The sequence below is a fragment of the Macaca nemestrina genome, chromosome 1, assembly GCF_043159975.1.
Source record: "Macaca nemestrina isolate mMacNem1 chromosome 1, mMacNem.hap1, whole genome shotgun sequence".
Classification (NCBI taxonomy): Eukaryota; Metazoa; Chordata; class Mammalia; order Primates; family Cercopithecidae; genus Macaca; species Macaca nemestrina.
This window is the reverse complement of record NC_092125.1, coordinates 134,266,549-134,294,489: the sequence shown is the minus strand read 5'-3', so window position 1 is coordinate 134,294,489 and position 27,941 is coordinate 134,266,549. Positions and strand designations below refer to the sequence as shown.

General features: G+C 37.7%; 1 protein-coding gene across 8 annotated transcripts in view; it reads right to left on the bottom strand.

The window, feature by feature from the left end:
- LOC105485451 (phospholipid phosphatase related 5) overlaps positions 1-27,941 on the bottom strand; it is a 118,345-nt gene that overhangs the window by 58,189 nt on the left and 32,215 nt on the right. For all 8 annotated transcript variants that reach the window (XM_011747808.3, XM_011747809.2, XM_011747811.3 and 5 more), the window contains 2 exons: positions 11,289-11,421; positions 7,764-8,014 (listed from right to left, as the gene is read on the bottom strand). In XM_011747808.3, coding sequence (XP_011746110.1) covers positions 7,764-8,014; positions 11,289-11,421 — 384 coding nt within the window. The remainder of the gene's footprint in view (positions 1-7,763; positions 8,015-11,288; positions 11,422-27,941) is intronic.

Below are 27,941 nucleotides of genomic sequence, written 5' to 3'. Positions count from 1 at the left end.
ATAAGACATGAGACAGGAATTTCTGGAGCACACACGTTTTCAACTATCTTCCTAATTCATATTATACATCATTTAATTAAAATCAACTAGCAAGTTTCCTTCACCTACTGTGCATGAAGCACTGCACTCTGAGGACAACTCAAAATTAGGCTGCCTTCTCTTCAATGGGGGTACATTCCAGGAGGTAGTATGATGTAAAAGACCAAATATCGACTTTGGAGCCACAGTGGCCTGGGTCACATTCCTGGTTGTAAAACATACCAGCTGAATAACCCTGGACAAGTTAACTAGCTTCTCGTAGTCTCAATTTTGTTACCTGTAAAATAAAGACAGTCGTACTTTCATTTCAGCCACTCTAAACAATTAGCCATATAAAGAGGTAAGGTAAAGTAACTAGTACAATAGTAGGCCGATAGTCACTTTTCAATAAATGGTAACTGGGACATGGGTTTGAAGTAAAACAGCAGAACAATTGGCCCATGAACTTGGCCACATTTAACCATAGTGTAAGTAAGCTGGTGATGGTTTAGAAACTCTGAGGTGTACACTATAGTACTGGTTCTAGGTCTAGATCTGATTTGTTTATTCCTGTGCTTTAGGAGAAAGTGCTTAGAGATTCCCTAGCAGCTCCAATCTGTACTCACCCTACCATGGCTCAGGCTTGGCAGCTCACAGAGTCCTAGCTTACTCCATCCCTCAGAAACTATGACTTTCATTTCATTTTATCTGGTCCTGGTCGCATCAGTATAAGGGCTCCCAGTCTTAAGGAAACCAGCTAAATCCAAATCCAAATCCAAATCCTGAGATTCTGTCTAGGGATTTTGATTTTACGCCCGAGATTCTGTGCTGATCTTCTTAAAAGCTTTCCTTTGCCTTTAGTTTCTTTCAATTTTAATTCCCTCTTTACTCTCTACCAGACCATTTTTAAGCTCCTGAAGGAGTTTATATCGGTATGTAGAGACTTTATGCATTCTACGTATTCAATATATATTTATGGAATTGAATCAAACACAACCATTCTGAAGCACTGCTTCTGTAATGTCATTTCTCACTTCCACATTGCTTATTAATTCAAATCATAAAGCCTCAGATTGGTTTACCAAGTCTTCCTGATTCATTCACCCTTGCTAATCCTTAAATCCCGCAGTTCCAAATATACACCCCTGTGCTGATGTTCCCCCTTACCTGTTTCTGATTGTTTCAGTGTTTCTTGTTTTTTGCCTTTGCTCCTGCTATTGCCTTTCCCTGGGACACTTCTTCTCCCTCTATCCAAATAATGTCCATCTTCAAGACTCACCCGAAGTACCACTCACCTCTGAAGCACTTCCCGTGATGCTTGCCAGCAGGACCTCATCTCTCCTGGACACTGGGTGGGACTCGTCATTACCAGATACTCTAACAATCATATTCCATAGAGAACTTTATTATACCCACTCTTCAGGGCAGACTAATCCAGCATTACAGTAAGCACAGTGCCTAGGGCTCATGACACTTTGAAGCACCCGTGAAAATATCATAACTTTTTTTAGAAGCAGAAGGCAAATGTGAATTTTTAGGTTAAAGAAAATATTTACTGTATAGCATGTATATATTATTTTTATAGAAATACACTTGTAAAATATCATTTTTAATTTTACTTATTGTGGAAGAGGCCCATGAAGGCAAAAGTACCTAGGGTCCATGGAAGTCATAATACAGCCCTATCTTATATTGTCCTATAATAGAAAGCCCTCTTTTCTTAATTAGAATGTTCAAGATGCTATCAGCAGTACCCAAGCTGACGTTTGCTAACATCTAAGAAACCCCAGACACATGAATATAATTCTGTGGCATATTTTTCAATATTTCAAAGAGCCTAATCAAATAGTAGATTTACCCATAATAAGCCCACATGCATTAACGAAAACGTCAATGTTCTTTGCTTTTGGCTGGGAGTACACTAAGTCATTTGGCAACACTGGTGATCTCATGCTGGTTAGTGGTTGTTGAAGACATGGGAATTTCTGTGATGTGACTGAAGAACCAGAAAACCATTATAAAGCCACACGTCACTCACAGAATACCCAAATATAAGTGTCTTTTATGGAAGCCAAGTAAAATTAAGGTAAGGATGCAGAGTATCCCTGGGTCTTTAGTCATTTACTTAACTGTTTATCATCATCTAAGCCATTTTAATAGTTTTATGTGTGTAATTGCAAAACAGCATTATTATATTTTATGATTATGAGCAATTATGTAATACCTGGGCCTAAGATAGAATGGGAAAGTATTTTAAAGATTTAAAAACTGTTTTAAAGATTTTAAAACATGCAGTTCATGGAAGAGTATGGGGAAAGGGAGACAGGGTTAATACTGAAAGGGGTCCATGGCAGTGAAAATAGTGGAACCCAGTGAATACTTCATGAATGTCTTTTGTACTGTCCCCAACTACATCAATAACACTTAGCTGAAGGCTAATAGGTGAAACATCAATCAACTAATAATAGTGGTCATGGCACCAGTAGTCATAGCAATAGTATAGCAGTCACATTATGAGTGCATGCTCAGTAAATATTTTTGATGCATTACATAGTAAACGCTTCATCAAATTTGCTTGTTTGAAATTTAGAGCATAGGGACCTTATACATTTCAGCATTACATTATTCCTAAGCAGGGAGCTTTAGAGGAATGGCTTTCTGATTGCAACCAGATCTCTTTTGCCAGTGAAAAGAAGCACATGATGGCAGCCCGGAGCTTTTCATTTGGCTCACCCTATTGTTTCTCCTCCAAACACAATCACTGACCAGTCTCATGAAATCACCTGCTACAAGTAAACTGACATGCACTCCCTGAATTCTTATACCTCCGAGTGAGGGCTTGCTCATGTTCTTGTACAGAATTAGGTAATAAGTCTCAAAAGAAGAGGGGGGCAAATAGACACTAGTGGGTTGTGTTTATTTAACCCTTGTCTCAGCAGCCTGTGAGCAGTGGTTGTTGGTGCATGGGACTTTGTGAGCTTATTATAAAAGATGACTGTGTGGGACGTGAGAGTGGGATAATGCCAACGACTGGCCACCAATGGGGAGGGGGAGAGAGGGAATGATATTTTAGAGTTTCCACCAGTATTCTGGGAAAAGACTGGGATAAATTGTTTAATGCCACAAATTCTTCCCATCCCAGTATATCCTCCTCATTACAATATGACTTTGCTGCACCTCCCATCTCTAGGTGGAATCTACTTCTCTACTCCCAACAATCTGGGCTGACCCTGTGATTTATTTGGACAATAAAATACAGTGACAGAGATGTGTAACAAGCTTAAGTACCTAAGTCTCAAGGTACCCTGCAGCTTGGGACATTACCGTATTGGAAGGCAGCTCTGAGATGCCATCAGGGAAGATGACCCTTGTGAGAAAGACCTCTTGAGAAGGAGAGAGGCCCAGCTATTTGTGCTGCCTTGGCTGAGCCCAAACCCCAGATCTCTGAATTAGCTGAATGTGTCCCATGAGAGAAGCCAGGATTGACTAGCAGGAAAACCACAAGTCAACCCTACATATCCTGACAATAACAGATTGTTGTTGTTTTAAGGTCTAGGGTGGTTTATAATGCAGCAACACATAGCAGAAACAGAGGCCAATACATATAACTGACCCTTTTTTCTTGACATTTTCAAAAATCTAAGGTCAGAATTGGAAGTGACCGAAGGAGGTCATTTCATGTCTGCCTATTTCAAAAATTTATGAGGTTAACTGGAAATTCACCAAACATAATTTTTCATTCTCAACCTTGATGTTCATTTTCTTTTAATTGAAAAAAAAAGCTGTAACCATTTATATGAAAAGAAATACCACAAAGGTAAATTTAAACATTCTAATGTCACTGACCACTGAATTGTAAATTTGATGACTGAGGGTTAAATAACTCTCACAATTTTTTTTTTTCCTGGAGAACCAACAGTACTTACAAAAATAGGAATAGAGCTTATTATTATTATCACTATTCCTGAAAGTTCTCAGTAAAGCAAAATAAACCTCCATGATCAACTTAGCCACAAAACCTTAATTAAAGTCAGATGTTAAGGGAGAGTTCAAATTCCTTAGTTTAATTTCCGAATCCACATAAAGAGGCATCAGAAACATATTTCTCAGTTATTATTTACATACTCCATAACAGGGCTCATTGATTTGATTTATGCATTTATGTATGTTTATAACACCAACATCAAATTAAATAAATATGCCTTGAACTAAATACAGCCATAAGGCCGTTTCCACAGAGGATACTGAATATATGGCTGTTTTCTACTATTTACTACCCATCAACATTCTGGCAAGCATTTCATGAGACTGCATTAGTTTGAAACACCCCAACATTCCTACCATCAAGTTTTCCCAAGGTGCCTCTAGTGAAAGTGGGAAAACATATATTTGTATGTAAGTTCAAATACAACAGCAAAACCTGCCTATAAGGCTGACATGTGTAGCAGGAGTTATATTCAGAGTTGCCATAGCAGCCACCCACACTTACACACACACAAAGGGGTGGTGGGGTAAGACAGAGAAACAGCAGAGAACAGAATCTATTGTTAAAAAGACAGAAGTACTCATCAATGTAATTACAAGCAGGAATCCTAGTTTGTAGTCTGAACCAGTGTTTAACGGTAGAAGATTTCCCAGTGCTGGAGTGTCTATTAAGGGATTTTGCTCTAAATGAATCTACCATCTGCACCCTTGGCCTTACAGTTTACTGGACGCTGGTATTATGCAGGAAAGAATTCAGCTGCAGATACACACACTAGAGCTAAAATAATCTAATGTTTCCTTCTCTGGAACATTCAGAAACGTCACCAGAAAAATTTGTGGTTCTATGGGTCTGAGAAAGTTACTTTACTTTTTGAGTCTCTTCATTTACAAAACAGGTAAAATAATATCACATACTTTAAGAAAATGTTATGAGAATTCAATAAAGTATCACAAATAATCAATTATTAAATAAATAATAATTATGATAAATAACTTTAAAAATACAAAGGAATTAGTAAAGTATTAACTAAGTTAGTAAAAGTGAAGCAATTGGTGCCTGACACATGGTAAATATTCAACAAATGTTTGCTATGATAATTATTATCATTAATATTTCCAATTTTTATTACAGAACAGTATGATTTATAATTCAGAAGTTTATAAAACAAATGCATGTTGGCGGCAAGTAGATTGTAGCAAGACAAGATGTTAAGATTTTTCTAGTGCATAAACAATAATACTTTCTCCTGTAGCAATGCCTTTGAAACACTACTTTGCCAGAATACAAAGGCCAAGTATATTATTATAGCAGCACAATCAACACCACTGGCAAACATTGGTTACACAGCAAAATCTAACATGTACTGTGTTTTAAATCTTTATTTATTTATTTTTTTAGAGACAGAGTCTTCCTTTGTTACCCAGGCTGAAATGTAGTTGAGTGATCATAGCTCACTGTAACCTCAAGTTCCTGGACTCAAGAGATTCTCCCGTCTTGGCCTCTCATGTAGCTGGGACTACAGGCATGCAGCACCACACCTGGCTGAGGTTTTGCTTTTTATTTCTTTTCCCTCTCTCTCTGTTTTTGTAAAGATGGGGTCTCCTAGGTTGCCTAGGCTGGTCTCAAATTCCAAAGTGATCTTTCTGCCTTGTGGTCTCCCACAGTGCTAGTATTACAGGTATGAGCCACCACGTCCCATCTGAATCTAATATCTATTAGTATTAAAATATTTGTATAAGAATATTTGGGGTCAGAGAGTATTCTCGAATTTGTCTCCCATCATTGACTTGGCCATGTATTTATCACAGATATATCTGCAATTCACACCCAGATACAAACATAAACATCAAATTCAGATGTGATGGCAATGAGTGAAAAGTATTTTGTGACTTCTGATTCACTCAAGCTTCAATCCCTGTTTTAAGGCTGAGGGCTTCATATTCTAGTAGAGGTGAAACATAGGGTCAAGCAATTTCTTTAATAGGAAAGAATATGCATGGGTTACCATACTCCATATCAGGCCCAGAGGTACCTTAGAATGTGCAAGAAAAAGCAAGGCTAATGGGCTAAAGGAAACAGGGGAAATTAGAATAACAGACTTTGGGGGCACAGTGGGATGGCAAGGAGAGAGTTGTAACGGACAAACTTTAGAAAAGTTAGGAAGCGGTAGAAGAGAAAATAAATAGGATAGGATTAAGGAAAGAATCCTTGACTCCATAAAAAGTTTCAGGATGGGAGTTTTAAAATGTCCAGGTAGTGAGGGACAGAATTAACTTGGCTTAAAAACTTTAAAAATGTTAAAATGTATAATCTATGGTTCTAAAGTTATCCTGTCATTCTAAATGTTATGCATAACGTAACATTTCTCTTCCTAAATTGTCCTTCTATTTAGTAATCTTTATTTGAATCTCAAGTAGCGATGTCACAAGGTATTCCATATATTCTCTCTGCCTTTAGAAATAACAAATTGTATGGAAAACATTTCCATTATCAAATAGCTCTCTGAGCGAAGAAAAATAATTCCAAGTTTTTCCAAATCATTAGTAATAATCAAATTTGGTTTCAAATTGGTCCTGAGACTTTACAGATCTCTAGTTAATGAGCTGAAATTGGAAGGAAGTAGATTTAGCACCACTGGAAAGGAGAACCCCAGAAGACATTTAAATTCTCTGGTCTGGCCGGGTGCAGCAGCTAACGCCTGTAATCCCAGCACTTTGGGAGGCCAAGGTGGGTAGATCACTTGAGGTCTAAAGTTTGAGACCATCCTGGATAACACGGTGAAACCCCGTCTCTACTAAAAATACAAAAATTAGCCAGGCATGGTGGCGGGCGCCTGTAGTCCCAGCTACTCGGGAGGCTGAGGCAGGAGAATGGCGTGAACCCGGGAGGTGGAGCTTGCAGTGAGCTGAGATGGCACCACTGCACTCCAGCTTGGGCAACAGAGCGAGACTCTGGCAAAAAAAAAAAAAAAAATATCTGACCTTATAGAGGTTTGTGGAAAAGCCTACAGGGAACACTTTTGGAGTCCACCTCCTGAGCTGCAAGGCACATCCTTGTGAGGAGGGAGAGGTTGATGGTACCATTGCTGGGGACAAGAGCTGCCTGCCAAGGCTGCCCTTCTTTCTCCTTCTGTATATGGGTAATGCACTCACTCACTTCTAACTAAAGGTCCTAGGATAGCTGCATGGGGGCCTGGCTCCTGCCACAAAGATGATGGCCAATACTTAAGATTAAAGGAAAAAATAGAATTTCTAAGGATTCCTTGGTTAGTTCTATGAGAAAACATTAAATGCTAATTGAGATATGATGATGATACAGTTGCCAGTAACAATAGTGCTTTCTAGAAAAAAAAAAAGGGGGCCCTTTCACCCCCAGCAGGGACTATGAGAGCTTGGATAGGCAGCTAAGAGGCCTAGGTAGTTCTCTTAATCATGCTATTACAAGTTCATGGGGAATGCTACAGAACAAATTTGTTTCCACTAAGTCCTATTTAATATAAAGACAAACATATTCTCAAACAGAAATGCTAATGGCTACATTTTTTAATACAACCAACTACCCACACATAATCTCATGAGAGACAACTGTCTTAATTTTGTTCAGAATACCAACAGCTATTATTAAAAATAGATTAAATGGCCTATAGAAATGTATGAATGTGCTTTAAGTGACTTTCATTATGGCAGGGAAAAAGAATTTCTACACTGGAAAAATTAACAGTAATACAGACTAAGACAACAAATGTATAATCCTTACTTACGGTCAGATACATAGCTGCATAGACACTGAGAGCTGCTTCTTTGGATGGAAAGGTTTTCCGTGCTCTCATGATGAGATCTGGGTTGCCAGTACAGGCCTCTTCCCCACTGATGAACTGTGTATACTGTTGACATCCAAGTGCTGTATAATTGGGCTTACACAGGGCAAGGAAATGTGGGGCCAGATTTCCTGTGACTACTTGTCCAGCATTTACAAAGATATCTGTAGCAAACAGTCCAAATGTATAAATTCCTGGGGAAGAAAACAAATAATTTTAACTTCTTGCTTTATGTGTGTGTGTGTGTGTGTGTGTGTGTGTGTGTGAATTTCAGTTTATAATAAACCAAAATGGAAATATCTTAGAAACTATAAATATTCCGTACGTATACATAGTTCCTTTCATTTCATTCCTCTCCAGTTCTTTCCTTGGCTTTCTGGAGTGGTGAAAGTGGTAATTGTGCTACTACTACATGGTTTTTGTGCATGGCAGGTTTATAAGACATAAGATAATATAAGAACATGTATTCTCAGACTCTGGGTAATGCAATTGTTTCATGGAGTCATGTGGTCCTTGAGAGGGTATAGTCTATCATGTTCTACTAATGTCAGCAATTTTATTTTTTCCCCTATTTTTGAATTTTTTTTTAATCGCACTAACATAAAGCAAAGCAGTTGTCTCTCTTTGATTATGCTCTTACTCCCATTGAGACTGATGTTAACGCTGCTGGAGGTGCCAATTAGCAGTAAATCCAGCGCCATCGGTTTTCATTTAAATATGGAAAATCTTAAGTAAAGCAGAATGCTTTCAGAGCAGTCTCTACATTGCCTTCAAAAACACATTTTGTTAAAGTCACAGAACAGCTAGTAATTTATTTCTACCTTATCTTTTATGGATTGGCTTTCAACTGATCCAATGTGGGCTATTTAGTAAATAAGGCAATCAAAATTATAGGCTATTAATTATTTTTACAGTTTTAAAATTTATTTACTTTGGTTATCTGAAGGTATAGAACTAAGTGTGTAGATATTTTTTCCTCCTTTGCTAAGGAACTTCCCAATTTACTTGAATACTAAAAACATTTTCTAAATTCAAAGTCATTGGTCATTATTGTTAAAACTTATTTTTCTATTATACAGGCAAAACAATTTTTGGCATTAATTTAAATTAAACTTACAGCTACAATCTTTAAGGATGTGGTACCAATGAAAAGAAATTCATCCTTTTATAATTTTGGGAATAAAATCCAACAGGACCTTTTAAAACTATCCCAAATTAATACTTCTAAAAGTATTGATTTATTAAAATGTCATATACTTATGTTATAATAATTAGATGTTTTTCTTTTTAGTCATATATTTCTGGATTGTTTGTTTCCCAAGCCTTTTAATCATTATTAGCTGTTGTATAGTATATCACCATAAAAGTTGTACTAGATCAAATAATTTTCCAGTATTAGATGGATAGCTGTTCTTTTAAATTTTTAAAATATTATATAAGATTACAAAAGGTTTACATACAAAAACCCCCACAGAGCAAAACTCTATGTATATACAAATGGAAATGAAACAAAGATATTAGTTCTCTCTTCATCTAAAAATTCTAAAAGAAAACAATAAGAAGCCCTTTTTTTAACATCTCACCAGCCTTCTATGAATCATACAAAGTAAAGGTTATCAAAATCAGAAATTTGAGAGAGGCAGAGAAATTAAAGAGAACCGAGCTCAACAAAACTTCTCCTTCCAAAATCTCATGGCCAAGCATGGGAACCTAAATTACAAGTCTTCATTTGTACACATTTGAAATCTAGGCTGTTTGGTGCAATGGGTTTTCCTGTTGGTAACAGAAATATTTGATAAGAATGTGGAAATGTCTCTTGACACTCTAAAGTTCCCAAATATGTTTTCGAATTAAAATGTCAGCGCACCAGGCCCAAGGCTAATACTGTAGTTGACTATGAAGACAATTATTAAAGTGAGATCCTTTGAGTGTACCTACTCCACTGACCTAAAGAATAAAGTCACTACACAGAATGATGTACTATTATACAGAGAGGCTTTGCTTACATGCTTCCACTTTATTATAGCTAGAAACATCCAAATCATAAGGGAACAAGAAACAAATAAGGCTTTCGTATTTTATAAAATCACATAATAAGAAGCATGCAGAGACTTAAAAGCATACTGTAAGCCAAATATTCTTTAGAAATATGTGTGCAAATGCAGAAAAATATTTTACTTAAATAGGCACAATGTAATTTGCTTAACAGTATTTAGGAAAGCAGCGATTTCTTTAAATACTTTTAATTCTGAGATATTGTTGTATATTGCTTTTTTTTTAAATTAAATGACTTATACAAAAAGAAATTAGTCAAGAACATAGTATTGATACATGTGAAGAAAATAACTTTTAGGGTTTCATATAAAAGTTGTCCCTTTAACGGGATAAATGAGGGCTTTGGAGATACAAAACTTGATGTCAGTAAAAATAACAGTCTCGGATATGAAGGCCTTTCGTCTTCAGAGAGATCCAAAAGCCTGATGACATTTGGCTAGTCTTTAATGGGTTTATAGATAGATTAGGTGATCTCTGCATAATATCTTCAAAGTCTTCATCTTGATCCCTTCAATATGAGAACTATGTTGAAGAGTTCCCTTCAGTATGAGAACTATGTTAAAGAGTTACATTACCTTCAGTGCATCTCTTAATACTAATAAAAAATTATCTTAAATGGCATTTAGTAGATACAGATACACTTATTTTTATCTGACAAATCCAGGAAACAATTATTTATATTACATTGTATTGTGTCAGTTAAAAAAAAATGTGTCTAGGCTAAGTTCCTACTGAATTAAAATGATTTTCAACAATTCATACATGTATATATTTATTATTGCTAGTATTTCAGATTAAAAGTTAAATTATTAGTGAATCTTGTCCTCTACTAAAATCCTCAATACGTTTTTGTTTATATAAAAATCAACCTAGAAGTAGCACATGGAGTGCTACATTTCTTCTATTTGCCAAGTTATTTTTCCATCCTTTGTGATGTTCAACAACCCACCTGGATTATCACCACCCTCCCACTAAGTACGGTCCAAAGATTTTCATAAACACAGTAATCATGTAATTTTTGGTTCTTAAAGAATATTAAACATCCAAAGGTGGTGTTCTTTTTGCCTTAAAGGAATGTGGAAATGACACCCTAAAGTGGGATCTTGCTATATTACAGAGAAAGTAGTATGCAATGTTTATTTTAAAAATTTTTCGTTTATTTTTTATTTCAGTAGATGTTAGGGGAACAGGTGGTGTTTGGTTACATGAGTAAGTTCTTTAGTGGTGATGTCTGGGATTTTGATACAACCATCACCCAAGCAGTGTGTAATGTTTACTTTTAAAAGCAAATTAAAACATTTCAAAGAAAAAAAAACAATATTTGCAAACAGTTAAAATGTGAGTCATTTTAAGGGTTAGCTTATACACAGACACTGTTTCAGAAATATTAAAAATAATTTAATGAACACATACCAAGAAATCGGACAGTTCGGCGCACCAGCGGGTTTATATAGCAACAGTCTCCAGTTAAAATAGTTTTTTCCTGGTTTTCAAAATCCCTTGTGGCTAGTTGTAGGCAAAAGACAGCAGTTTCTCCAACTATTATCTTGAAAGAAAATAAAAGATTAAGGAATATTAGAATTTAACCAGTATAAATGTAAAATATTTTTATTTTAAAAAGGTAAAATGGAACTCTTTTGAATGGTAATAATCTCAATGTAAAATGGAGCCATAATCGATTTCCTAGATCCTTTGATTACAGCCTTGTCCCTATGTATGTAAACCACATTTTTCTCATATTGAAAAATTATGAACAAAAATAGACATTTTTTGTTTTCTAAAAGTTTTAATTAAAAAAATAAAACATACAAAAGATATGTAAGGAAGTACTCATTTATTTTTGGTGTGTAATTAAGCTCCATGTTTTATTTTTTTTAATTACTATCTTATTTAAATTTAACTCTGCTACAGAATTCACAACAGATTCTCCATGCAAATATTTTTTTAAAGCGTCAGATATACACATACTAATTTAAAATCATATTAATACTTTTATAAATGAGAAAAAATAAATCTGCACACGATTGACCTTGAGAGCCTCCTGTTCTGACACATTACTAGGACTTGTCATAATTAATATACTACTTATACTTTAGTATAAATGTTATTTTGATCTCCATTAAAACCATACGAAACTACGAATAGCATCCTACCCCTTTTACAAGTAAAGAAACACCAAGACTTAGAACACAAGTGAGTTGCCCAAGTGCTGGCAACGGGAACAAAGTTCTGTTACAGATGCTTTGCTCTACTCTGCTGATTAATTAAAGGACCTGGCTATCTTACATTGGTATTTGTACCATTGGTTGTGATTTTTATACATGGTCCTCAAAATCACCCAGTAAGGTATTACAGCAAGTATTATTATTCCATTTTACAAAAGAGGAAATGGAGATTTAGGGAGGTTAAATAATGTGTTCCTTTCAAGGCCAGTCAGAAGCCAAGCAGAAATTTCTGACTCTATTTAATACTATGAACAACAGCACGAGAAATAAGATTAAGAGAAAAAGAAACTGGAGCTAACAGTGTGTCTACTAATTTGTCATTGTGAAGTTTGCTTTTATTATGTCTTGTCAAGCTTAATTAACAGGTCATACAGGGAGTCCCTGACATTCCCTGGGGAAATGCTTTTGGGGTCTCTATGAAAAGTAATATCTATGATTACAAGATATTCAAAATAGAAAGAGTGAGGTAGAGAAGGAGGTTACAGGAGAGTAGGTGTTTGACCTACTTTTACCCCAGTGTGAACAGAAGATTATGAGACATCTCTTCGTTTTCATCCTTCTTTCTACCCCCTTTTCCTCTTTTCTTACTATACTTCTTTTTCCCAGTAGCCCAGGGTTCGATGTTAAATCAGAAGACGTTGAGTGGAATTAATTAAAAGAGACTAGTTCTTGCCTATTTGGTGAGACTGGATAGAGTTGGATGAGATAAGAACTTCCAACTTCCTCCTGAATTTTAACTCTGGCATTGGTGAAGTAGAGCGGATGTGTGATGAAACAGTTCATCCAGCCAAAGGATGCTTAAGAATTGTTTTTCATGAGTATCTGGAGAATCTGACAAGTAGATGAACTGTGTGTTTGATACTTTATCTCTCTTTCCGAATAACTTTTTTCTCATGTCCTACCTCCTCTTCATTGCACCTTGAAAGAAATTACCATGATGATGTTTTCTGGGTTTTCAGATTCAACTTCTTCTGGGTCTGTTTTACCACAGAATGTTCCAAACTCTAACAATGCATCATCCATTCCACTTCATGAGCTGACCGGCTGTGCACATGATGGCTGTCCTCTCAGCCTCCTATTCTCCACTGCAGCTTCCACTGGGTCTCCATCCCCAGGCAGGCCCCACTCCATGGTACACTGAACCCCAACTCAGGCTAACATGCTAAACTCCCTAGAATGTAGTAGATATCCAATCATTCTTATTTAATGCATAAAGGCATCACATTTTCAAGAAACTCTCAGCTTCAATAGATCAGAATGTCCTAGTCTGCTATTAACCTTTTGCCTGACTTCTAATAACCAACTCTGGCTTGTTCCTATGATGAAGGATCTATCCTGTACCTAGTTCCTAAAACCGGAGCCTGTATATGAAGTCCTTGACTTGATAATTCTTTTTAGTTACCAGAGTCTTAACAGACCAAGAACTGCCTTGTTGGGGCCACCTTTCCTGGGGCTCTCTTCCCAGTAGCTTTCTAATGCTGACCTCTTGCTTGCCTGGGTCTCAGCACATTTCACATTGCTGAATTTCCGATTTGTGTCCTGGGCATTTCTGTCAGAACAGTTTCTCAGTCACTGTCAGTTGGCTGCTACTATAAGAAACACACTTGAACTATGTTAACCAAAATAGTAAGTTTATTCTAGAGTTAGTTTCCTCAGAATTGAAGGGCAGGGAGCTTGGGGATTAGGCCCATGAATGGAAAGTCCTCAGGAGTCCAGGCAACAACTGACGCCATTTCATTCTCCCTCTTTCCCTGGAGTCACACTGTCTCTCATCTCAGTTTCTCTGTGTATGCCTTTCTGCCAGCCAGTGTTCCTGATTCTGAGCATACATGATTTCCCCAATTGTCTTCAAGAAGCTTATCTTGAATTTGTCAGCTCAGTTCAAGGAAACAGTTCAACTGATAAGATTTTCCAAACCTCAATTCCAAATTCCCAGGAGGTTTAGGTTGAGATAAGGCATCTCCCCCAGTCCAATGAGCCAAGGTTAAGAAGGTATGTCATGTACATGAAAATGTCACTGTGGATAGAGAAGGCAGTTCTCAAACACAGAGTTGCTGTGCTCAGATGCCGATGTCAAACGCCTATCCATCACATCTTGCTGGACTCCCTTCAGCCAATTCTTGGTCTAGACTAGCTCTTTCCGGCCTGTTCTCTGGATACTGCATTCTGTCCACCTACTTGGACTTCATCTCCAAGGACCTACTTGGACTTCTGCTTTCCTCCAAGGGTATGTCTAATTCACATCCCCTAGTTCTCTTTCCCCCAGAGCTCACTGTGATATCCATGGAACCCCTCATCAAAACCATATTCTCTCTTAACTTCCCCCATCCAACTTCCTGAGTTAAAACTCCAATTGTTTACTGTTCTCAGATAATAATAATAATTATTATTATTATTTTAGATGAAGTCTCACTCTGTCACCCAGGCTGGAATGCAGTGGCGCAATCTTGGCTCACTGCAACCTCCTCCTTCCAGGTTCAAGCAATTCTCCTGTCTCAGCCTCAGGTGGGACTATAGGCACATGCCACCACACCAAGTTAATTTTTGTATTTTTAGTACAGATTGCGTTTCACCATGTTGGCCAGGCTACTCTCGAATTCCTGACCTCAGGTGATCCACCCACGTCAGCCTCCCGACGTGCTGAGATTACAGGCATGAGCCACTGCGCCCAGCCTGCTCTCAGATAAATTCAAATAATGAAAATAAAATAATCCTAATTATGACGAATGTATTTATGTAAATGCCTTCTGAGTTAAGGGCGCGGTGCTAGACACTAATGTTTGAAGAAAGGTTTATAATCTAATGGGGTAGACACAAGCAAATTGATTAATAATGGTACAAAGTTGCACAGGCTGAGCTTTATTTGACTGGTTTGGACAATACATGCTAGGAGAATGCTTAGGAAGAAGTGTCACTGTGTCACTGAGGGAATCTGTGGTGGCAATGACACATGTCACTCAAATCTCCCACTGCAGAGATGTTTACAGACAGATGGCCCCGGCTGCTGCTCCTCTGGATCCAGTACTGTATCCATGCTGAGGCCACACTTCTACAGGCTCCTCCTAGCTAATGACTAAGCATGGTGGGGGTACTAAGGTGAGCCTAATCTTCTGAAACATGGGATACCTCCAACTGGCAATTTTGGTTTAAAGATTCTCCATGAGCCTGACCAAATCCTTCTTAGAGTCATGCTTCCTATACAATCCCACTACCCCAACGAGACTATCTAACCTAGTCTGAAGTGTTTCCCACCCAGTCTTCCTTCTTTCTCCCTCTCGCGCACGGAGCGGGGCAGACTTCCATCACAGTCTGAAGGCTCTCTTTGCTGTCTCTGGCTTATCCCTCAACTTCTGCTTTTCACAGATTTTTTTTCTAACAACTCTTGTACTTCTAATCTCACTTGATAATTGCTTCTAGGAGAATATAAACATACACAGCATCAAAGATAGACAGGGTGTGATCCTTACTACACTTAGAGCTTGTTATTAGATAAATGTAGAGAATTCAAAAACAACTCCAACTAGAAAGTATTTGGAGAGGAGGAGGTAACCTTTCTCCTATTAGCTCTCAGCTTGACCTCAACAGAGGCTAAAGTAGATTGAGTTTGCCTTGAAGGCAGAGGCACAGCAGGTAGCATTTGGTAAATGTTAACCACTGTCATAACTGTTGAAAAAATTATTGGCAACAAGAGCATCATTAACAATAGCAATGTCTAATTAGTATACAGTCTAATATATATGTAGTTGTATGCAGTTTATATTTCTATTAATAATTGATATTCATATCTATTCTTTCTTCCTAAGCTTAGCATACTACTAGGCACGAAGTAGGGAATTTTCATTTTCTACTGTCCTATATATCCACCCTTATGATTAATTTAATACCAGGTCATATTGACTCTAATGCATACATTTCTCTTTTTCCTCTTGAATTTAATCAGAGACTCTGGTCAGTGAGTTACAGACCTAAGTTCTATATTATCTGGTATTTTATTTTGGCTCTCTTTTCCTGACAGAAGCTCTCCCGAGTGGACTTCATTCCTCCTAAGACTTCACCAACCTCTGCTCCACTAAGGAATCCCAGATCTTCATATTTCCCCTAAACCCCAGATGCAGGTCTCCATCCACCTATTAAACAGCAACATCTCAACATGCTTATATCTACCTATTGGAAGGCCACACAGCCTTTACACCCAAAATAAAATCCATGTGTTCCTCCTAATCGTCCATGTCACCATCTCAATTAATCCATTCAATTTCTACTTGGACTCAAGCTAAAACTCTCATACATTTACGTATCATGCTGATACCTCCAGTTCCCTCATTTGTCTCTTTTCATCAATTGCTTTTATTTATATTATTTTTAATTGACACAAAATTATATACATTTATGGTGTGCAACATAATGTTGTGAAATATGTATACATCATGTAATGGTTAAATCAAGCTTATTTAACATATGCATTACCTCACATAATTAGCATTTTTGTGGTGAAAACACTTAGAATCTACTCTGTTAACAATTTTTAAGTTTACAGCACATTCTTACTAACTACAGTCACCATGTTGTACAAGAGATCTTATTCCTTCTAACTGAATCTTCATCAATTGCTAAATCCTGTTGATTATATATCTTAACTCTATTTCAAATAAGACCACTTTTATCACTACCTCCATTTTAAAATCTAGTCCCTCTTCACTTTTTTCCTGCATTAAAGGATACTCAGAACTTGCATTTGTGCTTCCATTTTCTCTGCTCTTCAAACTGTTACTGTCAGATTGGTCTATTGAAAGCAAATTTTGTATAATCCAAATTTTCCTTCCTTTTTCTGGAAACAGGGTCTCCCTCTGTCACCTAGGCTGGAGTGTAGTGGTGCAATTACAGCTCACTGCAACCTTGAATTTCTGGACTCAAGCCATCGTCCCACCTCAGCCTCCTGGGTAGCTAAGACTAACTACTAGAGGTGTGTGCCACTACGACCAATTTATTTCTTTGATTTTTTTATTTTTAGTTTTTGTAGAGATGGGGTCTTGCTATGTTGCTGGTCTTGATCCTGGCCTGAAGTGACTCTCCCAAAGCACTGGGATTACAGGCATGAGCCACCACACCCAGCCCCACATTTTCTATTTACAATTTTCAGTGTGTCTTCATAGCTTGTGGATTAACTAAAATTTCATAAGAGATCATTTATTGCTGAGCCTAAACCTATCTTTTACAGTTTCAGCAATTCCTACATAGTCTTCAGACACTCTGTGCTCTAGTCACAGCTAAGCATTTTCATTCTCCAACATATCCAGTATTTCCATACATCCAGGTTTTTATGCTTGGTCCATGGCTTAGTATATCTTGGTAGGCAGTGCATGGTTCTGTGCTTGAGACATGATTTAAATATTGCCTATTCTATTGCAACTTTATTTTATTCCTGGTGCAGTTCATCCTTCCCTTCTCTGTGTTCCAATGGCACGTTGTACATTTATTATGATAATTTCCATATGCTTTTATAAGTATCGGTAACATCTGTGTCTTCCACTCAGTTGAGAGCTTCTCTGAGGTAAGGATTGTATAACATTTATCTTTAAACTTCTACTATTATAGCACAGTGACTGACAATAAATGTGAATACTGTATGAATGAATAAAATGCAATTCAATCTTCCCATCTCATAGATAAGGGAACCTACAGAGAGAGAGAGAGAGAGAGAGAGAGAGGTTGAACATGCCTGAATCACATGGTAACTGGCACAGCCAGAGTCTGAATCCAAGTTCAGAGTTTTAGTTTGACTATAGCCTCTGGCTGGGAACTTGTGAGCCTCTCCTCCAGCTTTTCCAAGTTAAGATAGGTCAGTCTCTGCTGCCCACTTACAGGTCACACACTGGAGTCCTACCACATTCCTAGCATCTTTACAGTTTCAAAAGGTAGGAGATGGGGCATAAAGCACCTCAAAAGGACTTCTAGACTCCTCTGGTGTCCAGGTATAAGAGAGTTGAGTATAGAAAAAAATATTTTCCTGATCCTATTAACGTACAAGCCAGTCTTCCAACAAACACCAAAAACATTTACATTGTCCTTTCTAACCCCGTTGTAATTTTTTGAGACACTCTTTTCACTGAAATGTCTTCATGTCTTCTTTGTGTATCCTTGGCTCTTAAGTGCCATTGAGGATCTGGTGTTTTAGTTTTCTCACCTTTATCAAGAAGGGGTTCTTTTTTTTTTTTTTTTTTTTTTTTTTTTTTTTTTTTTTTTTTTGAGACGGAGTCTTGCTCTGTCGCCCGGGCTGGAGTGCAGTGGCCGGATCTCAGCTCACTGCAAGCTCCGCCTCCCAGGTTTACGCCATTCTCCTGCCTCAGCCTCCCGAGTAGCTGGGACTACAGGCGCCCGCCACCTCGCCCAGCTAGTTTTTTGTATTTTTTAGTAGAGACGGGGTTTCACCGGGTTAGCCAGGCTGGTCTCGATCTCCTGACCTCGTGATCCGCCCGTCTCGGCCTCCCAAAGTGCTGGGATTACAGGCTTGAGCCACCGCGCCCGGCCAAGAAGGGGTTCTTAATTCTGGAATCATGGGCTACCATTTTCACTAGATTCCCAAAGCAGCCCTGGGGCAAAGAGCATAACTGGTTTGCTTTCCCCACTGGGAGTGGGAAATATGAGGTTTCAAGATCACAGAAGCCAGAGATAGAGATGCTAAAAGCTTTGTCACTTCATAGTTTTCTTTGATAAAACTTCCTTTCTTCTGTGAACTAACCAATGAAAGCTGTTTCTAGACAGAGTTGAGAGGATGGACGGTATTAACTGAGATCGACTGAGAAGCAGCATGGCCCCTCCTCCCTCCCACAGGCACCAACTGTCTATAGAGCAGGAGAAAGAAGCAGAACCTTGGGAAGGACACCTGTGGTCCCGGTGGGAAGGATCAACTGGCCTCCCATGGATCAGCCTTTCTCGGAGGTGATCCTCCCCCACCTCAGCAAAAACTCTCCATTGCCTGGGACATGAAAGAAAAAGGAGCAGAAAAAGGACTCTGCTGGTAGACAGAGGGCAGGCGGGCACAGTAAGTGCAGAGCTGTCAACCCTCACCCTGTTTCTCTTACATCTGACTTCCAACTCCCCTCATCTGGGCCCACTAAACTCAACCATCCCTACTCCTCCTCTGCCAAGAGAGGCAAAGCACCTGCCTGTTCCCAGTTGTACAAGAAGCCCTCAAACAACTTCCAGGGAAGATGAGTAACTGTTCGTAGTCCTTATCAATCTGACATGGAATGTGATGAGATGCCCACCAAGGGCTCAGAAACTAATACTGAAGAGCTTTCACTGCTTTATTTATTTATTTTGGAAGCAGGCTCTTGTTCTGTTGCCCAGGCTGGAGTGCCATGGTGCAATCATGCCTCACTGCAGCCTCGACCTCCTGGACTCGAATAATCCTCCCACCTCAGCCTTCCAAGTAGATGAGACTACAGGCATGTGCAACCACGCCCAGCTGATTTTTGATTTTTTTTTTTTTTTTTTGGTAGAGATAGGATTTCATTACGTTGCCCAGGCTGGTCTTGAATTCTTGGGCTTATGCGATCCGCCCACCTCAGCCTCCCAAAGTGCTGGGATTACAGAACCAGCGCACCTAGCCTCACTACTTTATGCATTCAGAGCTGGGTCTGAGCAATCTGTGGTGTTTCTTAGTCAATTTATATGTATATATATATTTGGTAGAGATAGGGTTTCATTACGTTGCCCAGGCTGGTCTTGAATTCTTGGGCTTATGCGATCCGCCCACCTCAGCCTCCCAAAGTGCTGGGATTACAGGCATGAACCACCGCACCTGGCCTCACTACTTTATGCATTCAGAGCTGGGTCTGAGCAATCTGTGGTGTTTCTTAGTCACAGTCCCATCCTTATTGTAATCTGACAGTCCACCTGATTGGGAGGAAGAGTTCTGCTCCTGTACCCCAACCTGATAGAAGCCCTGCACCTCACTGACAGACCATCTCAAACTTGAGTATCACATTCCTTATTACACTCCATCTCCTTGCTGGACATTACATTATGCTTTATTAATCTCAGTGTTGAACATTATGAAGCTCCTGGAATCTTGCCCTGCCTAACAAGCTGGATCTACACACTGTCTGTTCTCAACTAAGTCTCCATCCTGTCTTCGAGGACAGGTCTGGTATCTAGCCTTGTTTTTTCCTTTTTTTCTTTTTTATCAATTAGCTTCTTTGGTAATGAGTAAAAAGTCCCATTCTGCTGATGAATAGCAACCTACAAGAATGCAGGTGTGAATCATAAATGTCTCCAGGATGCACACATCACTTTGTTCTCATACCTTAACCTTTGTTATGCATAGGCCAACTTCGTTATCTACAGTCCTTGATGACAAAATACTGAAGTTTTACTAGGAAGGGAAAAATCGCTGTAGATTTTCATCAAATGTCAAACTCCAAATAGCTCTATGTTTTCATTTGTAAGTACACAATTAGAAATTCCTCTCCCCTCTAACTGGTGGTGACTCAAAGATATTCACGCATCGATTTGAAATTGGTACAAGAAAGCCATTTCAGATGTAGTGCAGCAAAACAGAAGTTATGTAATCAGTGTGATAGTATTTGGCATGCGTTTCACATCCTTCAGAGAGGTGTGAAATAATATCCAAAAAGCAAAATTAATCCACAGAAGTACAGCTATGGGACACACCTAAACTTTAAACTCTGAATGTGGGAGTCCAGTGAAATGTGGGGTTTTATTTGTTACAGAAGCTGGAACTTGCTAATTTCCCTGTTTTTAAAAAGAGACAGAGCAAGTCTCAGTCTCAGGGTCTTTTGCAGAAAACAATGCCTGGCTAGAATTTTTAAAACAATGTAGACTTTTTGTATTCATTTCACGGTTCCCTTCTGCTTATCAAGTGATACTGGTTTTCCATTTGTAGTAATAATAGAATGTATTCTTTTATAATAATTTGTTAGTAAAGTGAACTGATTTTAAGAAAAAATGAATGCTAGCTGAGTTGGTATGCAGCTATGATGTAAGGCATGAAGGTGATGTCCTGAGAGGAAAATATGGGAAACATTTAACATATAATAAAAGCTCATTTACACTGTTGATGTACATAGGGCCTAGGTTTTAGGCACTGTTCTAAGTGCTTTCCAAATATTGGCTAATTTAATCTTCAAAGCAAACCGATGAGGTAGGTGCTATTATTAAAATCCAGAAGAAGGATTTTAAATTACACCTACCTTCTAAATTACAGAAGAAGAAAATAAATAATAAAGTAACCTATATATGTTACTAGCCATGGTTATAATTGTGGGGATGTGGCAACCAGGAAGCCCTAATACTCTGGAAAGAGGACAGTTTAAGGGAAGTGGAGGGACAAAGGCTGCTTAGATGGAAGGATATGAGGTCAAGAATTGGATTTGATCCTTTGAGTTGTGGATTTGATCCGTTGAGTTAAGATTTACAGTCTTTAGGAGACCCCTGTAAAATGTAGATACCAGAGGATAAGAAACATGAAGCTATCAACTCAACCACTGGGTGGGATGAGCTTATTAACTCACTTTTCAATTGGGAAAGTATATGTGTCGATTCTGAGAGCTCTACAGACAGTAGCTCTCAAATGTGGTCCCTGAAGCAACAGTATGGGCAATCTGGGAGCTTGACAGAAATGCACATTCTCCGGCCCCACCCCTACTGACTCAAGAACTCTAGGGGTGGGGTCTGGCCATGTGTGTTTCAACAAGCCCTCTAAGCTCTGTAAGATATTTCAAGGGGTCTAAAACTCCTTTATATTACGTTGTGAATTTGTCAAGGATATGTTAAAAGGGATTTTTAGATACTGATTCAAACAAATAATTATTATGTGCTCACACTGTGCAAAGAGCTATTCTAGGTATTGCAATAAAAGGGTGGGATTATAGAAAGAGAGGTTACATAAATCCTAAAGTAAAAACAAATCCAACACTCTCACTTTCTGGATATTTTAAGTGAGATGTGAAGAGATGAAGCATCCTGAGAAGGATGGCTCACTCAATCAATGCTCAGCACCCAGGAAGGCCACTCCCATCCTGTCTGTGAATCTACTGCATGGCTCTGCATGGCCCACCATGTTTAAAACGGGGAGGACATCAAAGAAACTCATAACTTCGCTTGCACTTATTTATGCATATGCCAGTGCAGACACGTGTAAAAATACTAGTAGAGAAATGAAGAAAGGATGAGATTAGGGGTAAGGGATGATTGAGAACTGAGTGTGCAACTCACCAAAACTTGCACAAAAAGAAACTCAGTGCTCCTTTTTGAAACAATCTGGCAGAAACGTATCTAATCTTTCTCAGCCTCATGTAAGTGGTGTAATCAATATTAACCCTCCAGGGCCTGAGAACTTGAGAGTATAGGATGGAAATGCACTGCCTAGAATCTCTGTCTCAAGCACTGAAAAATGACAAATGTTTGTCCCTCCAAGGCAGTACAGTGAGTCTGAACTCAAGAGCCAGAATGCATGGGGGTGATGCATGGGGGTGAATGTTGGCTTTACCTCTAATTAACTGAATGACCTTAATTAAGTCATATAACTTCCCTTCACCTCAATGTTATCATATACAAAATGGAAACAATAGAAATAATGCCATCACGGGGCTGTTGTGAGGTTATTGTTATAACATTCATAGTAAAGGGGCTGGCACAGAGTAAGCACTATGTAAATTTTAGTCATTATTAGGTAGCCCTGAGGGCTCTTTCCAAGTCGTATCTGTGATGGATTAGTGTTTGTTTTAAGGGAGTAAAGGAGTCTGGGATGCCCAGAATAGGGTAATAGAGTTGTTTGATAATTTGGGATAAAGTAAAAGTCCTGACACTAATCTTTCACTGCACATGTAGATGCAGGATCGGTGGGAAGATAGAGAAAAAGGAGATTCAGTCTGCTGAACAAGAACACCAAGATTCACAAGCTACGAGCATCCTTTTTAAACGACAAGAAGCTGGTGAAACCATTAACAAACACTTCCCTAGCTAAAGCAAATGCTGCTGATTAAACTTTACATGATGTTTATGCTTTGCCCAACCACTCACATAAATGTAGCAAACATAAGCTCTAAGAAAAATGAATGATAAGAGTACTGTAATATAAACTCATGTTATATATTTACAGTTTGCTTTTAATTTTAATATATAAAGTCGATGTCTCCATGTTCACAGATCTACCATTGGCCAGTACTGTTAGAATGTACCTATCATTCCTCAAAAGAGCAAGCTTATAATTAATAAAAAATCAGTATGTAGGTTATTAGTAAGCTTTCCAGTTTTTCTAAAATACCCATTAGAATTATTTTCCCCTCTTATCAACAATAAAAAAGCAACATGATAAAATGTAAATACTCTCTAGGACTTTGAGATGATGGACATTTTAGAAATAAATCTTTGAAGCACAAGCAAAATTTAACTGTTCCGTAGGTCAATGTTTCTCAAATAATATTTATGTAGCAGGATGTTAAGTGATACTAGCAAAAAAAAAAAATTCTGGTGAAAAAACATCAGCTAAAACCTTACTTGTTCATCAAGATTCATAAATTATATTACTAGGCATTATATGCCTGTATCAAAATATTTCACGTACGCCATAAATATATAAACCTACTATGTACCCATAAAAGTGAAAAAAATAAATTTAAAAATAACGTAAAAAGATTCATAATTTCCAGCAGCCGCATGATGGCATTATTTTATTGTGTTCAGCATATAGGAAAGGACACAATGGCACAGAAAGATTATATGACTTATGTAAGGTCATTCAGCTAATAAGGTACAAAGCCAGACCCAATCCCATGCAGTCTAGTTTTGGAGTTCAACTTGACATTATAATATCTTATTATTTTGCTTTATGTTAGGAAGAGAAGTCTAGCAGCTTAAGCTTTCTCGTATGACACTCTGAATTTATGAGTACACTTTCCTCCCAACTACTTTTCTTGTATGAATCAAAAGCATGACAATCTGTTAAAGAAAATTGTTAACTTTACTGTCCAGTGTTTTCCAAACTTATTTGAGCTTAGAAATATATATATTCTGGGGACAATCTTAAATATCTGGTGGAACTCGGGGCCCAGAAACACTATAGGGAATAGGCAAAAGCAAAAGTCTTCTTCCTTTCTAGAGGACAGAAGCTTAGATTGAGGAAAGATAGTGTAGTGTAGCTACGATATGATAGAGAAAAGAGTTAGAGGTCTTCAGAAGGCAAAAGTAAGGCTGAGAAACGCTGTCTTTAGAAAGTAACAAACTCATTCACCACTTCCCTGGTTATTAGAAAAAGAAGAACAGGAACTTTAAAACAAACGAGAACAAATATTACTTCACACATGGGATAGAAAAAATATGATTCTAAAAGTCAACCCAGGTAGGAAACTAAAAAGACATTTAAGTAGAGTGTTCAGATTTATGTGTGGCAGAAGTGGCTAGGGGAGGATATAAGGATTTACCTGATCTTTTGGATCTATGGCTTAGAAGAATAACATTCTTTTTCTTATAGTATGGAAGACCTATACTTTTCCTCACTGGATTTCCTTGGAGTGTCTCTGACAACTGTATCTGGGGAGAATTATCACGGACCTGAATCAGTGGGGTAGCTCTCTGCCAATGTCTGGTAGCAGACAGTAAATCCTACCTCTTTTTCTTTTTCTTTTTCTCTTTCTTTCTCTCTTCCTCTCTTTCTTTTTTCTTTTCTTTTCCCTTCCTTCCTTCCTTCCTTCCTTCCTTCCTTCCTTCCTTCCTTCCTTCCTTCCTTCCTTCCTTCCTTCCTTCCTTCCTTCCTTTCTTTCTTTCTTTCTTTTTTTCTTTCTTTCTTTCTTTCTTTCTTTCTTTCTTTCTTTCTTCTCTTTTCTCTTTTTTTCTTTTTTAGCTAGTTCAGAAAAATCTATGTTGCTATGTGGTTGAGATGTCCTCAGTTCCAAAATACATGTTTCTGTTGTACAATGGGACTGCATTATTAGTGGTCACCTGTAAGTGCCCTACTGCTGCATTCAGAGAATATATATTCAATTGACTAAACCGTGATACTCTGAGTTACACTCTCCTTTTCGTGAAAATAGGCTTTTGAGGTGACAGCTCTGCCTAGGAAAGCAGAAACAGTATTTCTTGCAATTTCAAATTCATCATACAGATCATTCCCTTGAGGCCATCTTCTTCTGGTTTTCTTGGCTTTCATCTCTCCCATCTTTAAACAGACTGCCAGAACAAATGTCTTTTAAGGCCACTTATTTTTTGCTGAAAAAAAGACTAGACATTTGAAGGACTTTATTTTTAAATCGCTTTTCACAGGAAGAGTAAATGTTGATTACATAGGAAATCCTTATATTTTACCAAGCCATTAAAAATGTTTGATGAGAATACACAAAGAAAAGCATGATTGAAACCCAAAAATAAATGAATGAGTCTTGGAACATAAACTCATTTTGCAGTCTGGTCTCATTTGTGCTTGGGATAAATGCAGCTTTGCAGCTTACTGTTCACGTGTACCAGGAAAAGGTGCGATTATAATTTAAATGTGAAACCCTAACAGCTTGGAATGGGCTGAATTTATTATGCAAGCCAATTTAAGGGTTTCCAATACACAATGGGAAATATATTTAGAAAACAGATTATTATTCTAAATGTCTTTAATTTCAGTTTAAAATATGTAAGTATAAATGTATTTATTATACAAATTCATAAATATAATCCCTTTCCTTGTCATTTTAAAAAGCGACAAATAGCATTTACCCTAGACCAAGTACTGTTATAAACATCTTACATACATTAATTTGACTGGGTCCTCATAACTACCTTATGAGGTCGATATTATCACCTCATTTTACAGGTAAGGAAACTGAGGCACAAAGAGGTTAAGTAATTTTCCCAGGGTCTCACAGCTATTAAATGACAGACCTCACAGTCTGACTTCAATTTTAATATTATATTCACCATAAGAGATTCTTGTAGGAATGGAGTCAAAGCACTTTATGAGATACATATTAACCTACTTTATCACTCAATGTCAAACTTGACATTATAATATTTTATTATTTTGTTTTATTTTAGGAAGAAAAGTTAAAACGTTTTATCTGAACTTCTGCACTTATAATTTCTTCCAATAAGCGTTTCTGCATAAGGCATAAAAATGCTTGATAAACCAATAAGACGCTCTAATAAACAGTGACATTTATTCAAATGAGGAGTAGAGAACAAAGTCTGTATTGGTGGGCAGTGTGATGAGGCCTGGAATGTTCATTTCTGCAGTGTTTTCCCAGACTAATACATCGTATTTTTAGAAGCAGCCTGCTACTCCAAAATGTCTTTTGAAATATTGGTGATGGGGCAGTTTGGTGAGAGGTGAAGAAAATAACATGATTTCAGATAATATTAACAGGAAGCTCATTTGTGAAAAATAAACTTTGGAGAAGAGTTACACATTCATATCACTTCTCAATGCAATAATGATTATGTATGTATTTGTAGATGTTGCATAGCATAGCAGAAGCCCATAGAAGTGGTGTGTAGGTCTTCCTATTGATTCTAAATGTTAAGGGAAAAAAAGTATGACTACAATATCTCTTTCACATATAACTTACTCAATTTTTATCCGATTTCCCCTCCCTTCAAGATTCAGATTAGCGTTTCCATTTTTTTTTTAAACTCTGAGATAGGAATCCTTGACTTTTATACTTGTGAGGCAATCTGTCTCATCTAGCCCCTTCATCCTTCAGAATATTTGTCCAAATGTCCAAATCATGCACAATCTTAGATTCTGCTTTTCTACTGAGTCCTATTGTGGGCTGCTAAAATATTGAGAGTCATCGCATCCCAGCAGTTGGCATGAGTGTTGCTGAGAACATAAAATGCCAGCTGCAAGCCCCCTGGCACCAAGGTCTATAACTCTGAGCAGCAATGCCCAGAGAAATTTTTACAAGCAGATTCTCTCTGTTCTGTTCTTTCCATTTCATTCAAAAACAGAATTAGTCTTTCTGACCCCTTCATTCTGATGAATATTTTCATGTTAAGAGTTCTCATGTTGACCCAGAGCAGACAAGGCCCCCCCACGGTCTCCCCAATAGGACCATCTGTGTTTCTGACTGGTGACAACACTTCAGAGGCTTGAATGAGCCCCCATTTGCAGAATACAATACTAACTTCTGTGCTACATTCTCCACCTGCCACCTCTGACTTAACCATGGAGGATCATGAGTGGGGTTGGGCCTGAACTAACCCTCAATGGGAAGAAAAAATTCTTAAGGGATGTGAGAGACAAGGATCCCCATTTAGCAGCCTCTCTTCCTTAGCTCCCCTTGGTACTATAAGACATTTCAAAATCACAATTTTTTGACCAATTATTTGTCACATTTCACAGCTGGCAGATATTTGAGAATTCTGTAATCCAATACCAAAAGGTGAATTTGCAATATATATTTGAAATCCTATGAACAAATACTTAGACATTGCCTCAAAAAGCAACAGAAAACAATTCTACTTAATGAGCAATTCTGAGCACAGTTTGCCGGCCAGCAGTTTTAGATGGCTATTAAAATCTCAATCAAGTTTTCTTTCAAAATCTTAATTATAATCTCCCCATATGAACTTAAGGAAAATAGTATTAAAGTGAACCTGGTATGTGCAGTACTGATACTGTTTAAGGCATATTTAATATCAGTTTTTATAATTTATGATACCATTAGAATATTGAGGTAAATCAAAATTCTGTACATTCTGAAGTCAAATTAAGCCCTATTTAATAATTATTATTTGAACTTAAACTTATAAGTAGCAATGCTGTTGGCCTAATCAATGTTAATTATCTTTCCTTCTCAAGTATCCTTAGTTTTGTTCAGTTACCAACCTGCTG